General features: G+C 41.6%; 1 protein-coding gene across 1 annotated transcript in view; it reads left to right on the top strand.

Moving 5' to 3' along the window:
* Positions 1-15,121, top strand: part of rnf32 (ring finger protein 32) — a 33,559-nt gene extending 18,438 nt beyond the window's left edge. The window contains exons 6-8 of the mRNA XM_078229703.1: positions 36-144; positions 11,427-11,594; positions 14,867-15,121. Coding sequence (XP_078085829.1) covers positions 36-144; positions 11,427-11,594; positions 14,867-15,121 — 532 coding nt within the window. The remainder of the gene's footprint in view (positions 1-35; positions 145-11,426; positions 11,595-14,866) is intronic.
* Positions 15,122-18,621: the final 3,500 nt, after the last annotated feature.

An 18,621-nucleotide genomic window follows, 5' to 3' on the forward strand; every position in this document is an offset into this window, starting at 1 on the left:
TATGTTGGTTTAACAAGCTGTCACTTTTATCTTAGAATTCAAGCTTACTGGCGAGGATATATTGTTCGTAAATGGTACAAAGAGCTGAGACGCACTGTGCCTCCAAAGGACAAGAAATTGCGAAGGAGATTCTATGAAGAAAAGGTATGGCGATAATTTTTATTTTTTTCTCCATAATTGCGATTGTCAATAAGCTGCGAATTGTGACCATTTAAAACAGGTACTGCCAGCTGGCACTTCAGATCTTGAATTCAAAAATCTAATTCAAAGATGACTGGGTAGATTAGTTTTCTTTAATGGTTGTCAAGGATCACAAAGTAAAGGCATTTGGACGGGCTTCATCTGTTCACAAGCAATCATGACTACATAACAATGTCACTAGCTGAGCAATTCCAGGATTACAAACTATTTTAGTGGAAGCCAGTAGGTTTGTGTTGCGGAGCCCTTGTACAGCACAAGAAAATGTATTGTCATTATTTTTGTTCAGTTGTGTAGAACCTGAGCATTGCTGAAAAAGGAGACATGGTGTCAAAGCTTTTTGTCTTGCACTCATCAGGACAGATGCAAGACTACCTTTGGATCAGCTATGAGGATAGATTGGAAGAGTTTGGGACTGTTCTCCACGGAGAGAAAAAAGCTAAGAGGCGATTTGATAGAGATGTTCGAAATCATGCAATTGGTGCGAGAACCCACCCTACTGCCCAGGGGGAAACATGCAGCTTATCCCGCCTACCATTGCACCTAGTCTCCAAAATGGAAAATTCCACCCAGTGAGACAGTTAGTGTGAGTGACTGAAAATATGACACAAAAAAGCATTAAAAGTTGTTATAAACACCAAGTTGTGCAAAGATACCAGACATTTAATGGGTAAAATAGACATTAATGTGAGTTATCAGATTGGTACAAAGCAAGTTTCAGTGTTCCTGCAATGTTCTGGAAAACTGAAGCCAAAATAATTTTCTGTAATTCTGGATATGTGGATTGGTACAGCAGAATGTAGACTGTGAAGAGAGGAGGATGAAACTGTTGTTTGATGTGTGGTTCTGATGATAGTCTGAGAGATTGTCACCATTATAAGAGGCTTGAAATTCCTAGCCAGTATTTACTTTTTGTTTTCCCCTTTAAAACAAGCTGTGTGAGAGTGAGCAATCGAAAGCCCCATTGACTAGTCAAACCAGCTGGGGCAAAGGTCAGAAATCCCAGGGCCCAAAAAAAATGACACCTTTGAGGGGAGGCGATGGCCTGGTGGTATTATCGCTAGGCTATTAATCCAGAAACTCAGCTAATATTCTGGGGACCCGGGTTCGAATCCCGCCACAGCAGATGGTGGAATTTGGATTTGATAAAAAATACCTGGAATTAAGAATCTACTGATGACAATGAAACCATTGTCAATTGTCGTAAAAGATCCATCCAGTTCATTAATGTCCTTTAGGGAAGGAAATCTGCCACTTTACCCGATCTGGCCTCTATGTGACTCTGGAGCCACAGCAATGTGGTTGACCCTCAACTGTCCTTGGGCAACTAGGGATGGGCAATAAATGCTGGCCAGCCAGCGATGCCCATGTCCAATGAATTTTTTTTTAAAGCCTTTTTTGCTTTTGCCACTTACAAGATGACCTTCCAAAGGAATCACATGGTGAGATAATTTGCTGCTCCTCTGGAGGCAGCAGTGCAACCTTAGCTGCATTTGCCCAAGTGACTGGCACTGCTAAATAAATGCAGCATTAACGAGAGGATCTATTAAAGACATAATACACAACTGATTTACCTTGGGGGTTTGGCACACTCCTTTGTGTGTTTAGCAATTACTAATTATTTAAATGTGAAAGAGCAGCCTGGGGTATATTCATTTAAACTGTTGATAAACAGACTGGTGACACCTGTTTAGTGACCCACCATCCTCAAATTTGAACTCAGAATCTCATGATGGTTAGATTAAAATGGATCCCAAGTGTCCTTTGATAATGATAACAATTGTTTTGGAGAAAGTCATCACATTACTCCCTTAAAAAATCATTTGGAGAAAGTAATTACACGATTTTAGTTAACCTCTTTTCATTAAGGCAGAGAGATGGTTCATTCGCCAAACATAACAAACATAAAAATCTGGAATTAAGAAGCTACTGATGACCATGAAACCATTGCTGACTGTCGGAAAAACCCATCTGGTTCACTAATGTCCTTTAGGGAAGGAAATCTGCCATCCTTATCTGGCCTGGCCTACATGTGACTCCAGAGCCACAGCAATGTTGTTGGCTCTCAGTTGCCCTCTGAAATGGTCGAGCGAGACACTCATTTCAAGGGCAACTAGGGATGGGTAATAAATGCTGGCCAGCTAGCGACGCCCATGTCCCACAAATGAATTTAAAGACGTATTTGTTTAAAATATCTTGATATTGATGTTGCAAAGTTTACGAATACCGTAAACCAAATTGTTCTAAAGTTCACTCAACTAGCGGATATTATTAAACTAGAAAGAGTGCAGAAAAGAGTTACTAGGATGCTACCGCGACTTGATGGTCTGAGTTATAAGGAGAGGCTGGATAGACTGGGACTTTTTTCCCTGCAGTGTATGAGGCTTAGGGGTGATCTTATAGAGGCCTATAAAATAATGAGGGGCAGAGATAAGAGAGATAGTCAACATCTTTCCCCAAAGGTAGGGGAGTCTAAAACTAGAGGATATAGGTTTAAGGTGAGAGGGGAGAGATACATAAGGGTCCAAAGAGGCAATTTTTCCACACAGTGGGCGGTGAGTGTCTGGAACGAGCTGCCAGAGGCAGTAGTAGAGGCGGGTACAATTTTGTCTTTTAAAAAGCATTTAGACAGTTACATGGGTAAGAGAGATATGGGCCAAACACAGGTAATTGGGACTAGTTTAGTGGTAAAAAAGGGTGGCATGGACAAGTTGGGCTGAAGGGCCTGTTTGCATGACTCTATGACAAAGTTGCAGTTTGGGTACTTCAGACCCTAACTTGTTCCTATTTAGTTAGAAAAGGTCAAAGGATATTGGAAATTGTGGTTCAAAGACATACCACTCTCACCTTTAAACACAAGTTAAAGCAAATACTCTTAGTCAATTTTACAATTCTGGTTGGTGATACAGTAGTTCCCATTAATCCGTTTCAGTTTCTTAATAATTTAGATCAAAGCAGCGCAAAAGGTCACCAAAACTGTGTTATACCAATACCATGTACAAGAATGTTTACTCGAGGGAGACCCGCACCTTGGAATGTAGGCAGCTTCATGATACAGTTCTTTGATCTTTCACTATAAAATGTTCGTACAAATGTCATGTAATTGAAGTATGGCCATTTATTGCAGCAATTAAATCTATTCAAATGCATCATATTATCAGCAGCTTTGCTGGCTGTATAGATGGTTTTACAAAGGTGGTAAGTTGAGTCGGTTGTGAAACAGTTTGCTTAGCTTCATTTATTCCCCACAAAAGGGAGGCAGCCTTGTTTCATGATTTGAACAATTTTAATTTAAATCTCACCAAACAGCATAATGGTCTTGAGGTTTGCTTAGTCGGAGAGCTTCCTTTATCACACAGAGATGGCAAACAATCTGTTACTAACTTGAAGTGGTTTTGAACAGTGTGACTGGGAAGATATTAAACCAGTCAAGTCTTATCTTCATTGATATGCTGTAAATTCCTTGCTTTTCAGTTTAGTTTTGAGGCTTACCGTAAGTCAACACATTAGTAACCAATTTGCTGGCATTTAAATGAAAGTTTCCTAAGGCGGGCAAAGTTCATTTTAACTCCACAGGCATTGCAGAGTCACCGTATTAACATTTGAACTGAGTGTGCCCCCCCTCCTTGTCCCATTCAAAGTGACATTTGGCATTATGTTTCTTTCTGTTTTGCCACAGTATCGAAAGATTATAATCCAAAATGCTGCCTGAAAATCGATGAGGTAAAAAAATACTATGAACGCTGAATATCTGAAGTAAAAACCGAAAATCCTAGAAGTCCAGATTGATTAAATAACAGTTCTAATAACAAGGGACCCTTGCTCCAGCCCCTAGCACAGTGCTGCAACATCCTGAACTTTTCAGTGCTAGCAAAACATTCACCCCACTGTCAGACCATGGGAATCATCCACAATCATACCAAATCCCAAAAGTTCCTTACTGCATCTCTGTGATCCTCATACTTGCTGCTAAACTCCACAAACCAATTCTCCAGAACTTCATTTACCTATCGCAAGCTGGCTGCGTGTTGTCAACTTTCTTCCTGTTGCACCTCGGGCAGTAAAATAGATAAAAAGTAAATATGTAGTAACTTAAACATGATTTCCAATAGGTGAGGCAGGTAGTGAGGGAAGCAACTGCAACATCTCCATGCACACTTGGTGAAGCGGCCTTTTTTTTCCTCTTTATTCTTTTATGGGATGTGGGCATCGCTGGCTGGGCCAGCATTTGTTGCCCATCCTAATTGCCACTTGAATTGAGTGGCTTGCTAGACCATTTCAGAGGGCAGTTAAGAGACAACCACACTGATGTGGGTTTGGAGTCAGATGCAGACCATACTGGGTAAGGATGATAGATTTAAATTTAGCTTAATGGTAAAACCTGGGCAGCATGGACAAGTTGGGTTGAAGGGCCTGTTTCTATGCTGTAAACCTCTATGACTCTATTTCCTTCCCTAAATGATAATAGTGAACCAGATGGGTTTTTACAACAATCATGGTCATCATTAGATTTTTAATTCCAGATTTTTTAAAAATTGAATTCAAATTTCACCATCTGCTGTGGTGAGATTCAAACCCGGGTCCCTAGAACATTACCCTGGGTCTCTGTATTACTAGTCCAGCGACAATATCACTATACCACTGCCTCCCCATGACAGATTTTTGCCCACTCAACCTACCTATATCCGTCTGCAGCCTCCTTATGTCTTCTTCACATCTCTGCCTCCTTTGCAGATCCTCAGTATCACAGTTGCCAGTTTTCAGCCAATTCAATTTATTCCACATGATATCAAGAAACAGCTGATGACACTGGTTATTGCAAAGGCTATGGGCCCTGACAACATTCCGGCAATAGGATTGAAGACTTGTTCTCTAGCACCGTTCCAGTACAGCTACAACACTGGCGTCTATCCAGCAATGTAGAAAATTGGCCAGATGTGTCCTGTCCACAAAAACCAGGATAAATCCAACCCGGACAATTACTACCTCATCAATCTATTCTTGACTTTCAACTAAGTGATGGAAGGTGTCGTCAACAGTGCTATCCAGCAACACTTACTCAGTAATAACTTGCTCACGAATGCTCAGTTTGGGTTCCACCAGGGTCATTCAACTCCTAACCTCATTACAGTCTTGATCCAAACACAGACAAAAGAGCTAAACTCAAGAGGTGAGGTGTGAGTGGCAGCCCTTAACCATCAAGACAGTATTTGACTAAGTAAGGCATCCTGGAGCCTGAGCAAATCTGGAGTCAATGGGAATCAGGGAGAAAATACTCCAGTGGTTGGAGTCATACTTAGCACAAAGGAAGATGGTTGTGATGGTTGGAGGTCAATCATCTCAGTCCCAGGACATCACTGCAGGAGTTCCTCACAGTTGTTCCCTTGCCCAACCATCTTCAGTTGCTTCATCAATGAACCTCCCTTCATCATAAGATCAGAAGTGGGGATATTTGCTGATGATAGCAAATGTTCAGTTCCATCAGCAACTCCTCGATAGTTAAGCAATCCGTGACCATATGCAGCAAGACCTGGACAACATTCAGGTTTGGGCTGATTAGTGGCAGGTAACTACACAAGTGCCAGGTAATGGCCATCTCCAACGAGAGTGAATCCAAATAAAATCTCCTTGAGATTCAATAGCATTACCATCTTTGAATTTCACACTAACAACATCCTGGGGTTACCATTGAAGAGAAACTGAACCGGACCAGCCATATAAAAACTGTGGCTCCAAGAACAGGTCAGAGGCAGGGAATTCTGCGAAGAATAACTCATCTCCTGACTCCCCAATCTATAAGACACAAGTCAGGAGCGTGATGGAATATTCTCCACTTGCATCTCTAACAGCACTTATGAAACTTGACAACATACAGGACAAAGTAGCTTGGCTTTATTGACACTTGATCCACCACCTTCAAGGCTCACTCCCTTCACCACCAGCACACAATGGCAGAAGTGTATAGCATCAACAAGATGCACTGCAGCAACTCACCAAGGCTCCTTCAACAGCACCTTCTAAACCTCTGCCACCTAGAAGGACAAGGGTAGATCATCCATGGGAACGGCATCACCTGCAATTCCCCATGAAGCTACATCCTGACTTGGAAATATATCATCGTTCCTTCACTGTCGCTGGATCAAATGCCTAGAAATCCCTCCCTAGCAACACTGTACATGTTTAAGTGTCACATTTTTTTAAGATTAAAAACAACCAATGTACAACTCGCCATACTTGTGGATCACCCGTTTCACTCCCCAATAGGATGTGATTAATAACAAAAGAGACAACATGCCGTCAAATGCACAATGCATCATCAGGGTCACTGATTTACAGGGACTGAACGCTTGATAATGTTATTATGGAGCATTTATTGGTTTTTAGCTATTGAATTCCATGATTGTGCGCTCATGCTTTGAAGAGTGTCAATAATCAGTGTTCATCTGCAGATTTCCATTCCATCTGATGAAGGAGCAGCGCTCCGAAAGCTAATGGTATTTGCTACCAAATAAACCTGTTGGACTTTAACCTGGTGTTGTTAAAACTCTTACTGTGTTTACCCCAGTCCAACGCCGGCATCTCCACATCATGTTTCCTGATACACAGGATCAGGGAATGAGTTCTACTTAAGAATGATGAACACTGATTATTGACACTTTTCAAAGCATGAGCGCACAATCATGGAATTCAATAGCTAAAAACCAATAAATGCTCCATAATAACATTATCAAACGTTCAGTCCCTGTAAATCAGTGACCCTGATGATGCATTGTGCATTTGATGGCATGTTGTCTCTTTTGTTATTAATCACATCCTATTGGGGAGTGAAACGGGTGATCCACAAGTATGGCGAGTTGTACATTGGTTGTTTTTAATCTTAAAAAAATGTGACACTTTTCTGTGTGCTAGTTCCATTTGAGACTGAGTCATATCCAGGGACAACTTGATTAGTGGAATCACATGGCAGATTAGCGTTTTGAAAGGGTAGCTTTCTATTTAAAATGGAAAATATTAGACACCAGAAAAACATTACTCTTAGTGCCCCTTCACATTTACCCAAAATAGTTAACTTAAATACTTGCGATCTTTTAAATCTCAGAAATCGACTTCCTAAAATAAAGCGATGTCCTTCCTCCAAAAACAAGAATAAATGCATTAAAACTCATTTAGTGCACTTGTAATGAACTTAATCTTATTTTGTAGGATATACAACTTAGTTGTCACAACTAGAAAGGAATTTGGGTGTAAAACGCCTTTAACTTCAAACTACGAAGTGGATAAGTGTTTCTGAAGTGATAACACAGGGACCTGGTTATCTTCTTTAAACTGCTGATAATGGTTTGGTTGAGAATTAAATAATCTAAGTACACATTTCTCAAAAGAGAGTTTGTTTTTTTACTTTAACTGTTAGCTCAGTGGGCAGGCTAATCAAATGAAGGACTAATAACTTCAGAATGAGCATCACAATAAGTACTGATATTGCAGAGCCTCCACTTAAGAGCAGGGAAGTTATGTTGGAGCTGTACAAAACTTTAGTTAGGCCACAGTTGGAATACTGTGTGCAATTCTGGTCACTATCGGATGTGGTTGCACTGGGGAGAGTGCAGAGGAGATTCACCAGGATGTTGCCTGGCATAGAGCATTTGAGCTCTGAACAAAGGCTGGATAGGCTCGGGTTGTTTTCTTTAGAGCAGAGAAGGCCGAGAGGGGACCTGACTGATGTATATGAGATGATGAAGGACATGGACAGAGTGGATCAGGAGCAGTTGTTCCCCTTAGTTGAAAGGTCAATAACGAGGAGGCATAATTTTAAGGTGGGGAGCAGGCGATTTAGAGGGGATCTAAGGAAACATTTTTCACCCAGAGGATGGTGGAAATCTGGAATGCACTGCCTGGGTGGGTAGTAGAGGCGGAAAACCTCACAGCCTTTAAATTGTACACAGATCAGCACTTGAAATGTCATAACATTCAAGGATATGGGCTGAGTGTTGGAAAGTGGGATTAGTGTAGATTTAGTGCAGTTTTGACAGTGCAGACTCAATAGACTGAAGGGCCTGAAGTACCAGCATGGATTTCTAAGGGGAAATCATGTTTAACTAACTTGCACCAATTTTATAAGAGGTAATGGAAAGGATTGATGAGGGTAATGCTGTCGATGTGGTGTATATGGACTTTCTGATGACTTTCGATACAGTGCAACACAGACTTGAGAATAATTACAGCTCATGGAATAAAACTAAAGTTTAAAGTTTACTGATTAGTGTTACAAGTAGGCTTACATTAACACTGCAATGAAGTTACTATGAAAATCCCCTAGTCGCCACAGGTACACTAAGGAAGAATTTAACATGGCCAATGCACCTAACCAGCACGTCTTTCGGACTGAGGGGGGAAACCGGAGCACCCGGAGGAAACCCACATAGACACGGGGAGAACATGCAGACTTTGCACAGACAGTGACCCAAGCCGGGAATCGAACCCTGGTCCCTGGCGCTGTGAGGCAGCAGTGCGAACCACTGCGCCACCATGCCGCCAGTAACAACATGGATACAAAATTAGCTGAGTGGCAGGAAATAGAGAGTAATTGTCAATTAATATTTTTCAGGCTGGAGGAAGGTTTGTAGGTTTATACATAATGATCCCATTCCTTTTTTGAGCCTCAATTTACCCCGCTTCCTCCATTCTCAGGTGGTATTTGGAAATCTGTAAAAAATCATTCCTGAGGTTGTCGTAACTTCCATGCTTTTATATTCTATGCCCCATTACTAAAACCTAGAATGCTGTGCATTTTATTAACACTCTCTCAACCTGTCCTGCCTACCTTCAATAGTTTATGCATATATACACCCAGGTACCTCTGCTCCCACATCCTCTTCAGAATTGTACCATTTATTGAAGATGGTCATTGCCTGGCACTTGTGTAGCACGAATGTTACTTGCTACTTAGCTCAATTATGAATGTTATCCAGGTCTTGCTGCATATGGGCACAGACAGCTTCAGTATCTTAGGAGTCATGAATAGTATTGAACATTGTGCCAGCATCCACGAACATCCCCATTTCTGACCTTATGATGGGGAAGTCATTGATGGCGCAGCTGAAGACGGTTTATCCTGGGTCACTACCCTGAGGAACTCCTGCAGAGATGACCTGGCATTGGGATGACTGGCCTCCAGCCATCACAAGCATCTTTCTTGGTGCTAGGTACGAATGCAACCTGTGGGGAGTATTCAATTCCGATTGATCAAGTTTTGCGAGGCTGTTTGATGCCGTACTCAGTCAAATGCTACCTTGATGTCAAAGGGCAGTCACTCTCACCTCATCTCTTAAGTTCAGCTCTTTTGTCCATGTTTGGACGAAGGCTGTAATGAGGTCAAGAGACTCGTGGTTTAATAGAATAAAAATCTTGATGTCCTGCCTGCCACCTTCCTTCTTATGCCATATCTTGCTATTAATTGTTTTCAGATGATGGAGTGTTTGGTGTCAGATACATTTTAAGATTAGTAATAGAAGTTTCAAATAAAGTTAATGCAGAATTTAGGATCAAATTTAGTTGTAATGGGTAGAAAGTTATGCAGACACAATGACCTTGCATTCAAACTTCTGCTTTCGCACCAAGTTCTGCACTGGAGGTCCTAAATCAGTTCTGGACTTCTTCAGATTGCATTTTTAAAATACATTGTGCAGAACAAAAATCTATTTCAAGTCATGTAAGATTCCATTTGGAATTAGATTAAGTATAGGAGCAGCTGAATGATAATGAATGGGATGTTTTCTGTGGATTTTGGCTTTGGCGTATGAAGATGCAATTTGGCAGTAGATTAATTAACTTTATAAAGATCTGGAAGTTCTAAATCCTAGCTCACCACACACCTTTGAGTTCAGTTTTCATTTGATGTCAACCAGCTTTACAAATCCGAAGAGTAATCAAGTATGAATGGCTTCTGCCGTTCCACTTATAGATAACAGAACGATGGGAAGTAACATCACTGACAAATTGTCACTCGACACAGTTTGCGGTCTCCACACTTTACTGGTTAGGGGGAGGAGAGGGCAGAATATTGGTGATAATTTATGTAATGGAAATTTTGGCTATATTCCCGATTATTGGAGCCAAAGGTTTTGGATGGTTGTTAGTTACAAATAATGAACATCTCATGTTATTCAGATTTTCAATTCACTAAAAGCCTGCTGCTGAATCACAAGCTATAATCCAGCACTATAAAATACTCCCAACAGGATTGAAATAATTATATATTGCATAAAATGGCTTTACAGACCTGCATTTGTCTACATAATAACAGGCACTACTTCAAAGTAAATGAATTGTATATGAAATGCTTTGAGGTAGGAGTGATATATTAACGCCCTATATAAACACATCTTTTAATGTTTTACACTAAATTAACACTGTTGCAGAATTAAATGTACCCTGAAATGAATCATTTAACTTGCATACATATTTAGCATTTAATTTAAAAAATTGTGAACTTTCTGCAGAAGATGGATGCCTTGCCAGGAGGGTGGTTGAGGCAAGACACGGGGCTGATTTAAGAAACAGCTAGATGCTGTGAAGGCAAGAGGGCTTGTATTCATGGAGAAAAGGATTCAAATCAGATAAAAGGTCTTCCTGACCCAAACTCACCTTGTGACCTCTTTGAGCAACTATTTGTGGTGTCAGCAGTGGCAGAGTTGCTTCTGAGTCTCTGGGTTCAAGCGCTAGAATACAAAAATGATAGCTGACACTCCAGTGCAGTACTGAGGGTGTCATCTTTTGCACATGTTAAGCCTACGTTCCATCTGCCATGTCACTGAAGAAGAGCAGGGGAGTCACTCCCAGTGCCCTGGCCAATAGCTATCCCTCAATCAACACCTCAAAAGTAGATTATTTGGTCTGTATCACATCGGATGCCATGTTTCCTATAACAGTGACTATATTTCAAAATGTGCATCACTAGCTGGAAACTGCTTGGACATGAAAAGCACTATACAAATGCAAGACTTTTTGTTATTTTCTGTAAAAGCACTACAGTAGTTGAAAGTCTGAAATAGTACAGGAACTTTGCAGCTCACAGGACATGTACATGTTCATATATGTACATGCTATAACATATATTGCAGCCTACATTGATTATTTTAGATGAATCTAAACTGAGAAACTAATTCTGAACATTTGAACTCAGTTTTATTTTGTTAGACAACTAACCAACAAAATTTGTGTTTCCACAGTTACAAGAGATTAATGACAGGTTGGTGAGATCATGCGACATGGATATAGATGGACTCTTTTCTGAAATTGATCAGTCACTGGCTACAAGCAGAAGAGTGCTGCAACAATTTGAGAGGCAACATCTTCACACTATATCTGAAAAGGAGTGGGAGCAAATACAGATAAAGGTTAGTGAGAAATCACATTTCTCCAGCAATGTAATTTAAAACTACATTTTAAAACCAGCCTCCCATCCATTGACTCTGTCTACACTTCCCACTACCTCAGCAAAGCAGCCAGCATAATTAAGCACCCCACAAACCCCAGACATAACCTCTTCCACCACCTTCCGTTGGGAAAAAGCTACAAAAGTCTGAGATCACATACCAACCGACTCAAGAACAGCTTCTTCCTTGCTGCATCAGACTTTTGAATGAACCTACCTTGCATTAAGCTATATTCTGCAATACATTCTGCACTCTCTCATTTCCTTCTCTATGAACGGTGTGCTTTGTCTGTATAGCGCACAAGAAACAATACTTTTCACTGTATACTAGTACATGTAAAGAGACATAGATAGGATGCAAAGCTGGGCTGAAAAATGGCAAATGGAGTTTAACCCTGATAAATGTGAGGTGATTCATTTTGGTAGGACTAATTTAAATGTGGATTACAGGGTCAAAGGTAGGGTTCTGAAGACTGTGGAGGAACAGAGAGATCTTGGGGTCCATATCCACAGATCTCTAAAGGTTGCCAGTCAAGTGGATAGAGCTGTGAAGAAGGCCTATAGTGTGTTAGCTTTTATTAACAGGGGGTTGGAGTTTAAGAGCCGTGGGGTTATGCTGCAACTGTACAGGACCTTGGTGAGACCACATTTGGAATATTGTGTGCAGTTCTGGTCACCTCACTATAAGAAGGATGTGGAAGCGCTGGAAAGAGTGCAGAGGAGGTTTACCAGGATGCTGCCTGGTTTGGAGGGTAGGTCATATGAGGAAAGTTTGAGGGAGCTAGGGCTGTTCTCTCTGGAGTGGAGGAGGCTGAGGGGAGACTTAATAGAGGTGTATAAAATGATGAAGGGGATAGATAGAGTGAACGTTCAAACACTATTTCCTCGGGTGGATGGAGCTATTACAAGGGGGCATAACTATAGGGTTCGTGGTGGGAGATACAGGACGGATATCAGAGGTAGGTTCTTTACGCAGAGAGTGGTTGGGGTGTGGAATGGACTGCCTGCAGTGATAGTGGAGTCAGACACTTTAGAAACATTTAAGCGGTTATTGGATAGGCACATGGATGATAGGGAGTGGGATAGCTTGATCTTGGTTTCAGATAAAGCTCGGCACAACATCGTGGGCCGAAGGGCCTGTTCTGTGCTGTACTGTTCTATGTTCTATGTTCCAATAATAAATCAAATCAAATCAACATGGACATGAACAAACTTTGAAATTCAGGACGGTGATTTATCTTCTCTTTCATGTCCAAAGACTGCAGTGTTTTGGAGCCACAAGAAGTGTAAAAAAGATGCAGGCACCCATTATGCCTCGTTGTTATATATTTTTGCATTCTTTTCATACATGTTTTCTGGATCACCCAAAGATTTCCTGGTAATCATGACATCAGGTAATTTTCTTTGTTATTTCATGAATAGGATGGGAATAGAGGGATAGGGTCCCCGGAATGGTCCAGGGTTTTAGTTCAGACGGGCAGCTTGGTTTGTGCTGGCTTGGAGGGCCAAAGGGCCTGTTCTTTTGTTCTAAATTTATATAATTTCTGCATGCACATAAAGTGATGTGAACAACAGGTAACTGGGGAAATGTTTTCCTTGATCTGTGTTCTGATGAAAGCTCCTGAAACGGGCAGCACGGTGGCACAGTGGTTAGCAGTGCTACCTCACAGCGCCAGGACCCGGGTTCAATTTCTGCCTTGTGTCACTGTCTGTGTGGGTTTCCTCCGGGTGCTCCGGTTTCCTCCCACAATCTAAAGATGTGCGGGTTAGGTCGATTGGCCATGCTAAATTGTCCCTTAGTGACAGGGGGATTAACAGGGTAAATACATGGAGTTACAGGGATAGGGCTGGGTGGGATTGTGGTTGGTGCAGACTTGATTGACTGAATGGCCTCCTTCTGCACTGTAGGGATTCTATGGGAACTGACCTGAAACGTTAACTCTGTTCTGTCTACAGTGATGTCTGACCTGCTGAGTTATTGCAGCATCTTCTGTTTTCACTTCAGATTCCCAGTTTTCACAGGGGAAGAGATTGCATAGGAATATTGTCACTGGACTAGTAATCCAGAAACTGAAATCTGGAATCAACCTTCTAATGATGACCCTTGAAACCATTGCCATAAAAATCAATCTGGTTCACCAGTGCTCTCAAAGGAAGAAAATCTGCCATCCTCGGTCTGGCCTACATGTGCCTCCCGACCCAGGACAGCAGCATTTTGCCGCATGGACAGTGTAGCAACCAGCAATGTGGTTGACTCTTAACCGCCTGCTGAAATGACTGAGCAAGCCAGTCAGTTGAAGGGTAGTTAGGGATGGGCAATAGATGCTGACCCAGCCAGTGACACCCACATCCCATGAAAGAATGAGTATCCTTCTTGTGAATAATTTATTTTTTCTTCATCAATTCAAATTTCTAACAACTTCATTATGATAATTTACCACACATGCTGAACACTGATGTTGCCATGATAACCTATTGCCAGCAAAACACAAAACAAAACCCATTTGGATAGCGCAAAATATCATTTGATCCCATGTATGTAGATTTAAATAAATTAGGCCTTTATATTTGTTTTTTCACCCAAATGTCAGGATCTGAAATACTCCACCAGAAAAGGTGGTGGAAATTGATTTCATAGATAATTTTTAAAAGGGAGTTGGACAGATTCTTGAGGAAGAACAATCTATAGGGTTACAGACAAAAAGCTGGGTTGGAGGACTAAGCACAACTGCTCTTCCAAAGAGCCAGCTCAGGCATGGCAGGCAAAATGGCCTCCCTGTGGGTTGTAATTTTCCATGATGCTGGCTTTTCTAATCAAATTATTGTAATTCCTGTGCTCCATTATTTGCCACTAGAAAATAAAATATATTATTTGCTATAAATTGTTAAGGTAGATTCAAGCGGGGGTATGTGAAGAGTTTGGTACATGATAGAAAATCATAGTATGCAAGACCTTAAGATGACACTATAAGTTAACAAAATTACAACAACTGTCTAGTGCTTCTGCATAAACTTTACAGGGTAAACATCTAAAGAAACTAAGGAATTTAATGCTAAATGTCGCTAATACATGCAGAGTGTAATTTCAAGGTCTAGGTTGTTTTAACATTACAGACTATTTTAGAATATCGAATAAGCCGATTTACTGAAAATTCCTCTTCTCATTGTTACTCATGATGGTATTCTTCACTCTTTGTTCTCTCGTTAAATATGTGCTCTTTTAACTTTCCTCAGGCGATCCTAAGGGAGGTATTTGATTGTCCCATTTGTATCACTCCACTGGATCACTGGAGCAACATGGCGTGCCATGCTGCTGATGAAGAACCTAATGGAAGAGAAAAACGTAGTCCACCTGTGCGGCAAACAGTGCTGTTGTCTTGCTCACACACTTTCCACTACACTTGCTTGAAAGCCTTTGAGGACTTCTCAGAGGGAGAGAAACATATTTGTCCATTATGCAGGTCGACCTACGAAAAGATGATTTTATAAATAATAAAACAATAAACTTTCATCCCTTCTGTTTGGAACAAATACTTCCGAGGTGGAGTATTTTAAATTATTTAACATTTAAGTAAAGGCCTTTCATTATTCTGCTGTTACGTTTCAGGTGGCAGGATATTGTCCACATGTGGATTGCCAGTCATAAGCCATGTGGTCAAAGGACAGCCCTCATTACCCAGTAGCCACCACAGGTTTGTCATGGTGACTCAAGTGTTGATAGTTTAGCCCATTGCCACAAAATGAACGCATTATCCTTTCTGCCGCTGGGCATTGACCTGCTTGATATACTGTGTATGATTGCACAGCAGCTAGATGTTGAGAAAGTGGAACTCCTTTTGGGTGCAATACACCTCAGATGCCATCACCTAAAGCGATATACAGTCAATGGTACCCTGCACCAAGGGGAGGGCTGTAATCCTTGCAATGTTGTGTGCTCGTTCTGTCTGCTTCTCCCTGGCACTTGAGAATGAAATGTAATCAACTCCTTCAGAATCTCATGTGACTTCTCTTATGCAACAAGGGCTGTGTTGAAATTATCATCTATTCCAGGCAGGAAGGAGTGACATATATGAAGGCTTATGGCCAATCAACTTCACAGCCTCTAGAGATGTCACTCGCACTCTGCTTGGAGGCTGCAGACCTGTAGCAGGTGACAGATTTCAATGAGGACATCCGTGGTGAAGGGGGGAACATCTGTTCTGTGGGGGAATTGCTCCCTGAAGTCTCTAGATAATATAGCCTTCAGCTGATAGCCCATCTTCTCCACCAAATTCTCCTGCTTTCCTCTTTGAGCGGTTTGTTCTGCTCAGGGTCACCTCCGTTTATTCTTTCCATTATGTCCTAGTCTAAGGATTGCAGAGTACTGTACACAAACATGAAGGAAAGTGGATTGTGCAAAAGCCTTGAAGTCCTACCTCATCTGTCATTGTTGAGAATTGTAGCATAATGTGAACATAATCCAGAGATCCAGCCTAACGTTCCAGACAGATCAAATCCCACCACATTGGAATTTAAACACAATTAATGAATATATCCGGAGTAAAAAGCTAATGTCAGTAATTATACCAAGAAACGACTTTTAAAAAACTATCTGGTTCATTAATGTCCTGGATTACCCAGTCTAGCCTATTGGTGACTTGAGATCCACAGGGATGTGGTTAACTCAACTGCCCTTTGTAATGGCCCAGAAAGTCACTCAGTTGTACCAAATTGCTACAGAAAAGTCAAAGATAAATAAAGCCGAACAGACTATCCATCTCCGACCAAAACACTAGAAATAGCAAAGCCACAACCTGCCCAAACAATCCTGGGAACTTGTGTCAAAATTGGGAGAGTAGTCCCAAAGACTAGTCAAGTAACAACAACCTGACAGTCTTTTTCACCAAATCATATCTTACAGCTAATGACCCAGAATCAAACAACATCCCAGAGGGTGTCCTGTCCTAACCTCAGCATGGACCCATCAGAGATGACAACACCGTGGTATTCAGTTGAGATGGGAAATTTTAACATTGACCCTGAACCCCATGAAGTCTCATCATATCATGTCAAATAGACCGGGAAACCGCCTGCTGATCACCATCTACCATCCTCCCTCAGCTGATGTTGAGCACCTCAACGTGAAGCACTGAGGCTAGCAAGGGCACAGAATGTACTGTGGATAGGGCACTCAATACTACTGCCAAGAGTAGCTGACTGAACTGCCCAAGCTCTGAAGGAAATAAATGCCAGACTGGGTCTGCAGCAGGTAGTCAGAGAACCAAGAGGGGAAAAGCCTTTGTGAACTCAACCTGAACTATCTACATTTAGCAGAAGTATCTGTCCATGACACTAGTTGTTGGGAGTGATCTCCACAGTCTCAATGGAGACCAAGTCCTGTCTTCACATTGAGGAAACTCAATCATGTTGTGTGGCACCACATTGTGTGAAATGGGACAGATTCAGAATAGATCTCTCAGCTCAAAACTAAGCACATTCCCCTCACTTAACCAGCACCATCATACCAGGGGATCAACCCTGGTTCAATGAATGTAGGAGAGCATGCAAGGAACAGCACCAGACATCCCTAAAAATAAATGACAATCCTGGTGAAGCTATAACATAGAAATATATGCATGCTACAGACAGAGCCAAGTGATTCTACAACCAAAGAATTAGATCAAAGCTTGGCACTTCTGTCATATCTAGTCACGAATGGTGGTGGACAGATAAATAACTAATGAGAGGTGAAACTTCCACAAACATCCCCATTCTCAATGAGGAGATAGCCCACCATGACAGTGCAAAAAACAACACTGAAGCATCTACAACCATCTTCAGCCACAAGTGCCACATGAATGGTCCATATCGACCTCTTCAGTTCCTCCACATTGCAGATACTATTCAGCAAATTCAATTCACTCCATGCGATATCATGAAATGACTGAATGCACTAGATACAGCAAAAGGGCATGGGTCCTGATAACACCCCGGCTGTAGCATCAATGACATACTCCAGAGCTAGCTGTGTCCCTAGCCAAGCTGTTCTAGTACAGTCAGAACACTGGCATCTACTTAGCAATGTGGAAAATTGCCCAGGTATTTTGTGTCCACAGAAAACAGGAGAAATCCAGTCCGGTCAATTACCCCATCGGTCTACTTTCAATCACAGGTTTGGAAGGTGTAATTCAAAGTGCTTTCAAATGGCACTTACACAGCAACAGATTGCTCATCAATACTCATCAGTTTGGGTTCCATTAAGGCTTCAGATACAGTCTTGGTCCAAACACGGACAAAGGAGCTAAATTCCAGAGGTGAGTGACTGGCATAGAAATCAAGACACCACTTGACCAGGTGTGGCATTAAAATTGAAGTCAATGGGAATCAGGAGGAAAATTCTTGACTGGCTGGAGTCATACATAGCACAAAGAAAGATAGTTATGGTTGTTGGAGGTCAATCATCTCAGTCCCAGAACGTCAATCTAGGAGTTTCTCAGATAGTGTCACAGATCCAACCATCTTCAGTTGCTTCATCAATGACTTTCCCTTCATCATAATGTCAGAACTGGGGATGTTCGCTGATGACTGCAATGTTCAGTACCATTCATAACTGCTCAGATACCGAAGCAGTCTGTGCCAATATGCAGACGGTCAACTTTCAGGCTTGGGCTAATAATGGCAAGTAACATTCATGCTACACAAAGTACCAGGCAATGACCATCTCAACAAGAGAGAACTAAATATCTCCCCATTCCATTCACCAGTATCAGTGTTGCTGAATCCTGAGCCATCAACATCCTGGAGTTTATCACTGATGAGAAACCTAACTGGACCAGCAAAGTAAATACTGTGGCTCTGTTCCAAGTTGCCATCCAAGTCTCACACCATCCTGACTTCAAACTATATTGCTGTTCCTATGCGGTCACTGGATCAAAATCCTAGACCTCCTTTCTAACGGCACCTACACCACAGAAACTGCAGCAGTTCAAGGCGACAGCACCTCACCACCT

Source organism: Mustelus asterias, chromosome 2 (assembly GCF_964213995.1).
Source record: "Mustelus asterias chromosome 2, sMusAst1.hap1.1, whole genome shotgun sequence".
Classification (NCBI taxonomy): Eukaryota; Metazoa; Chordata; class Chondrichthyes; order Carcharhiniformes; family Triakidae; genus Mustelus; species Mustelus asterias.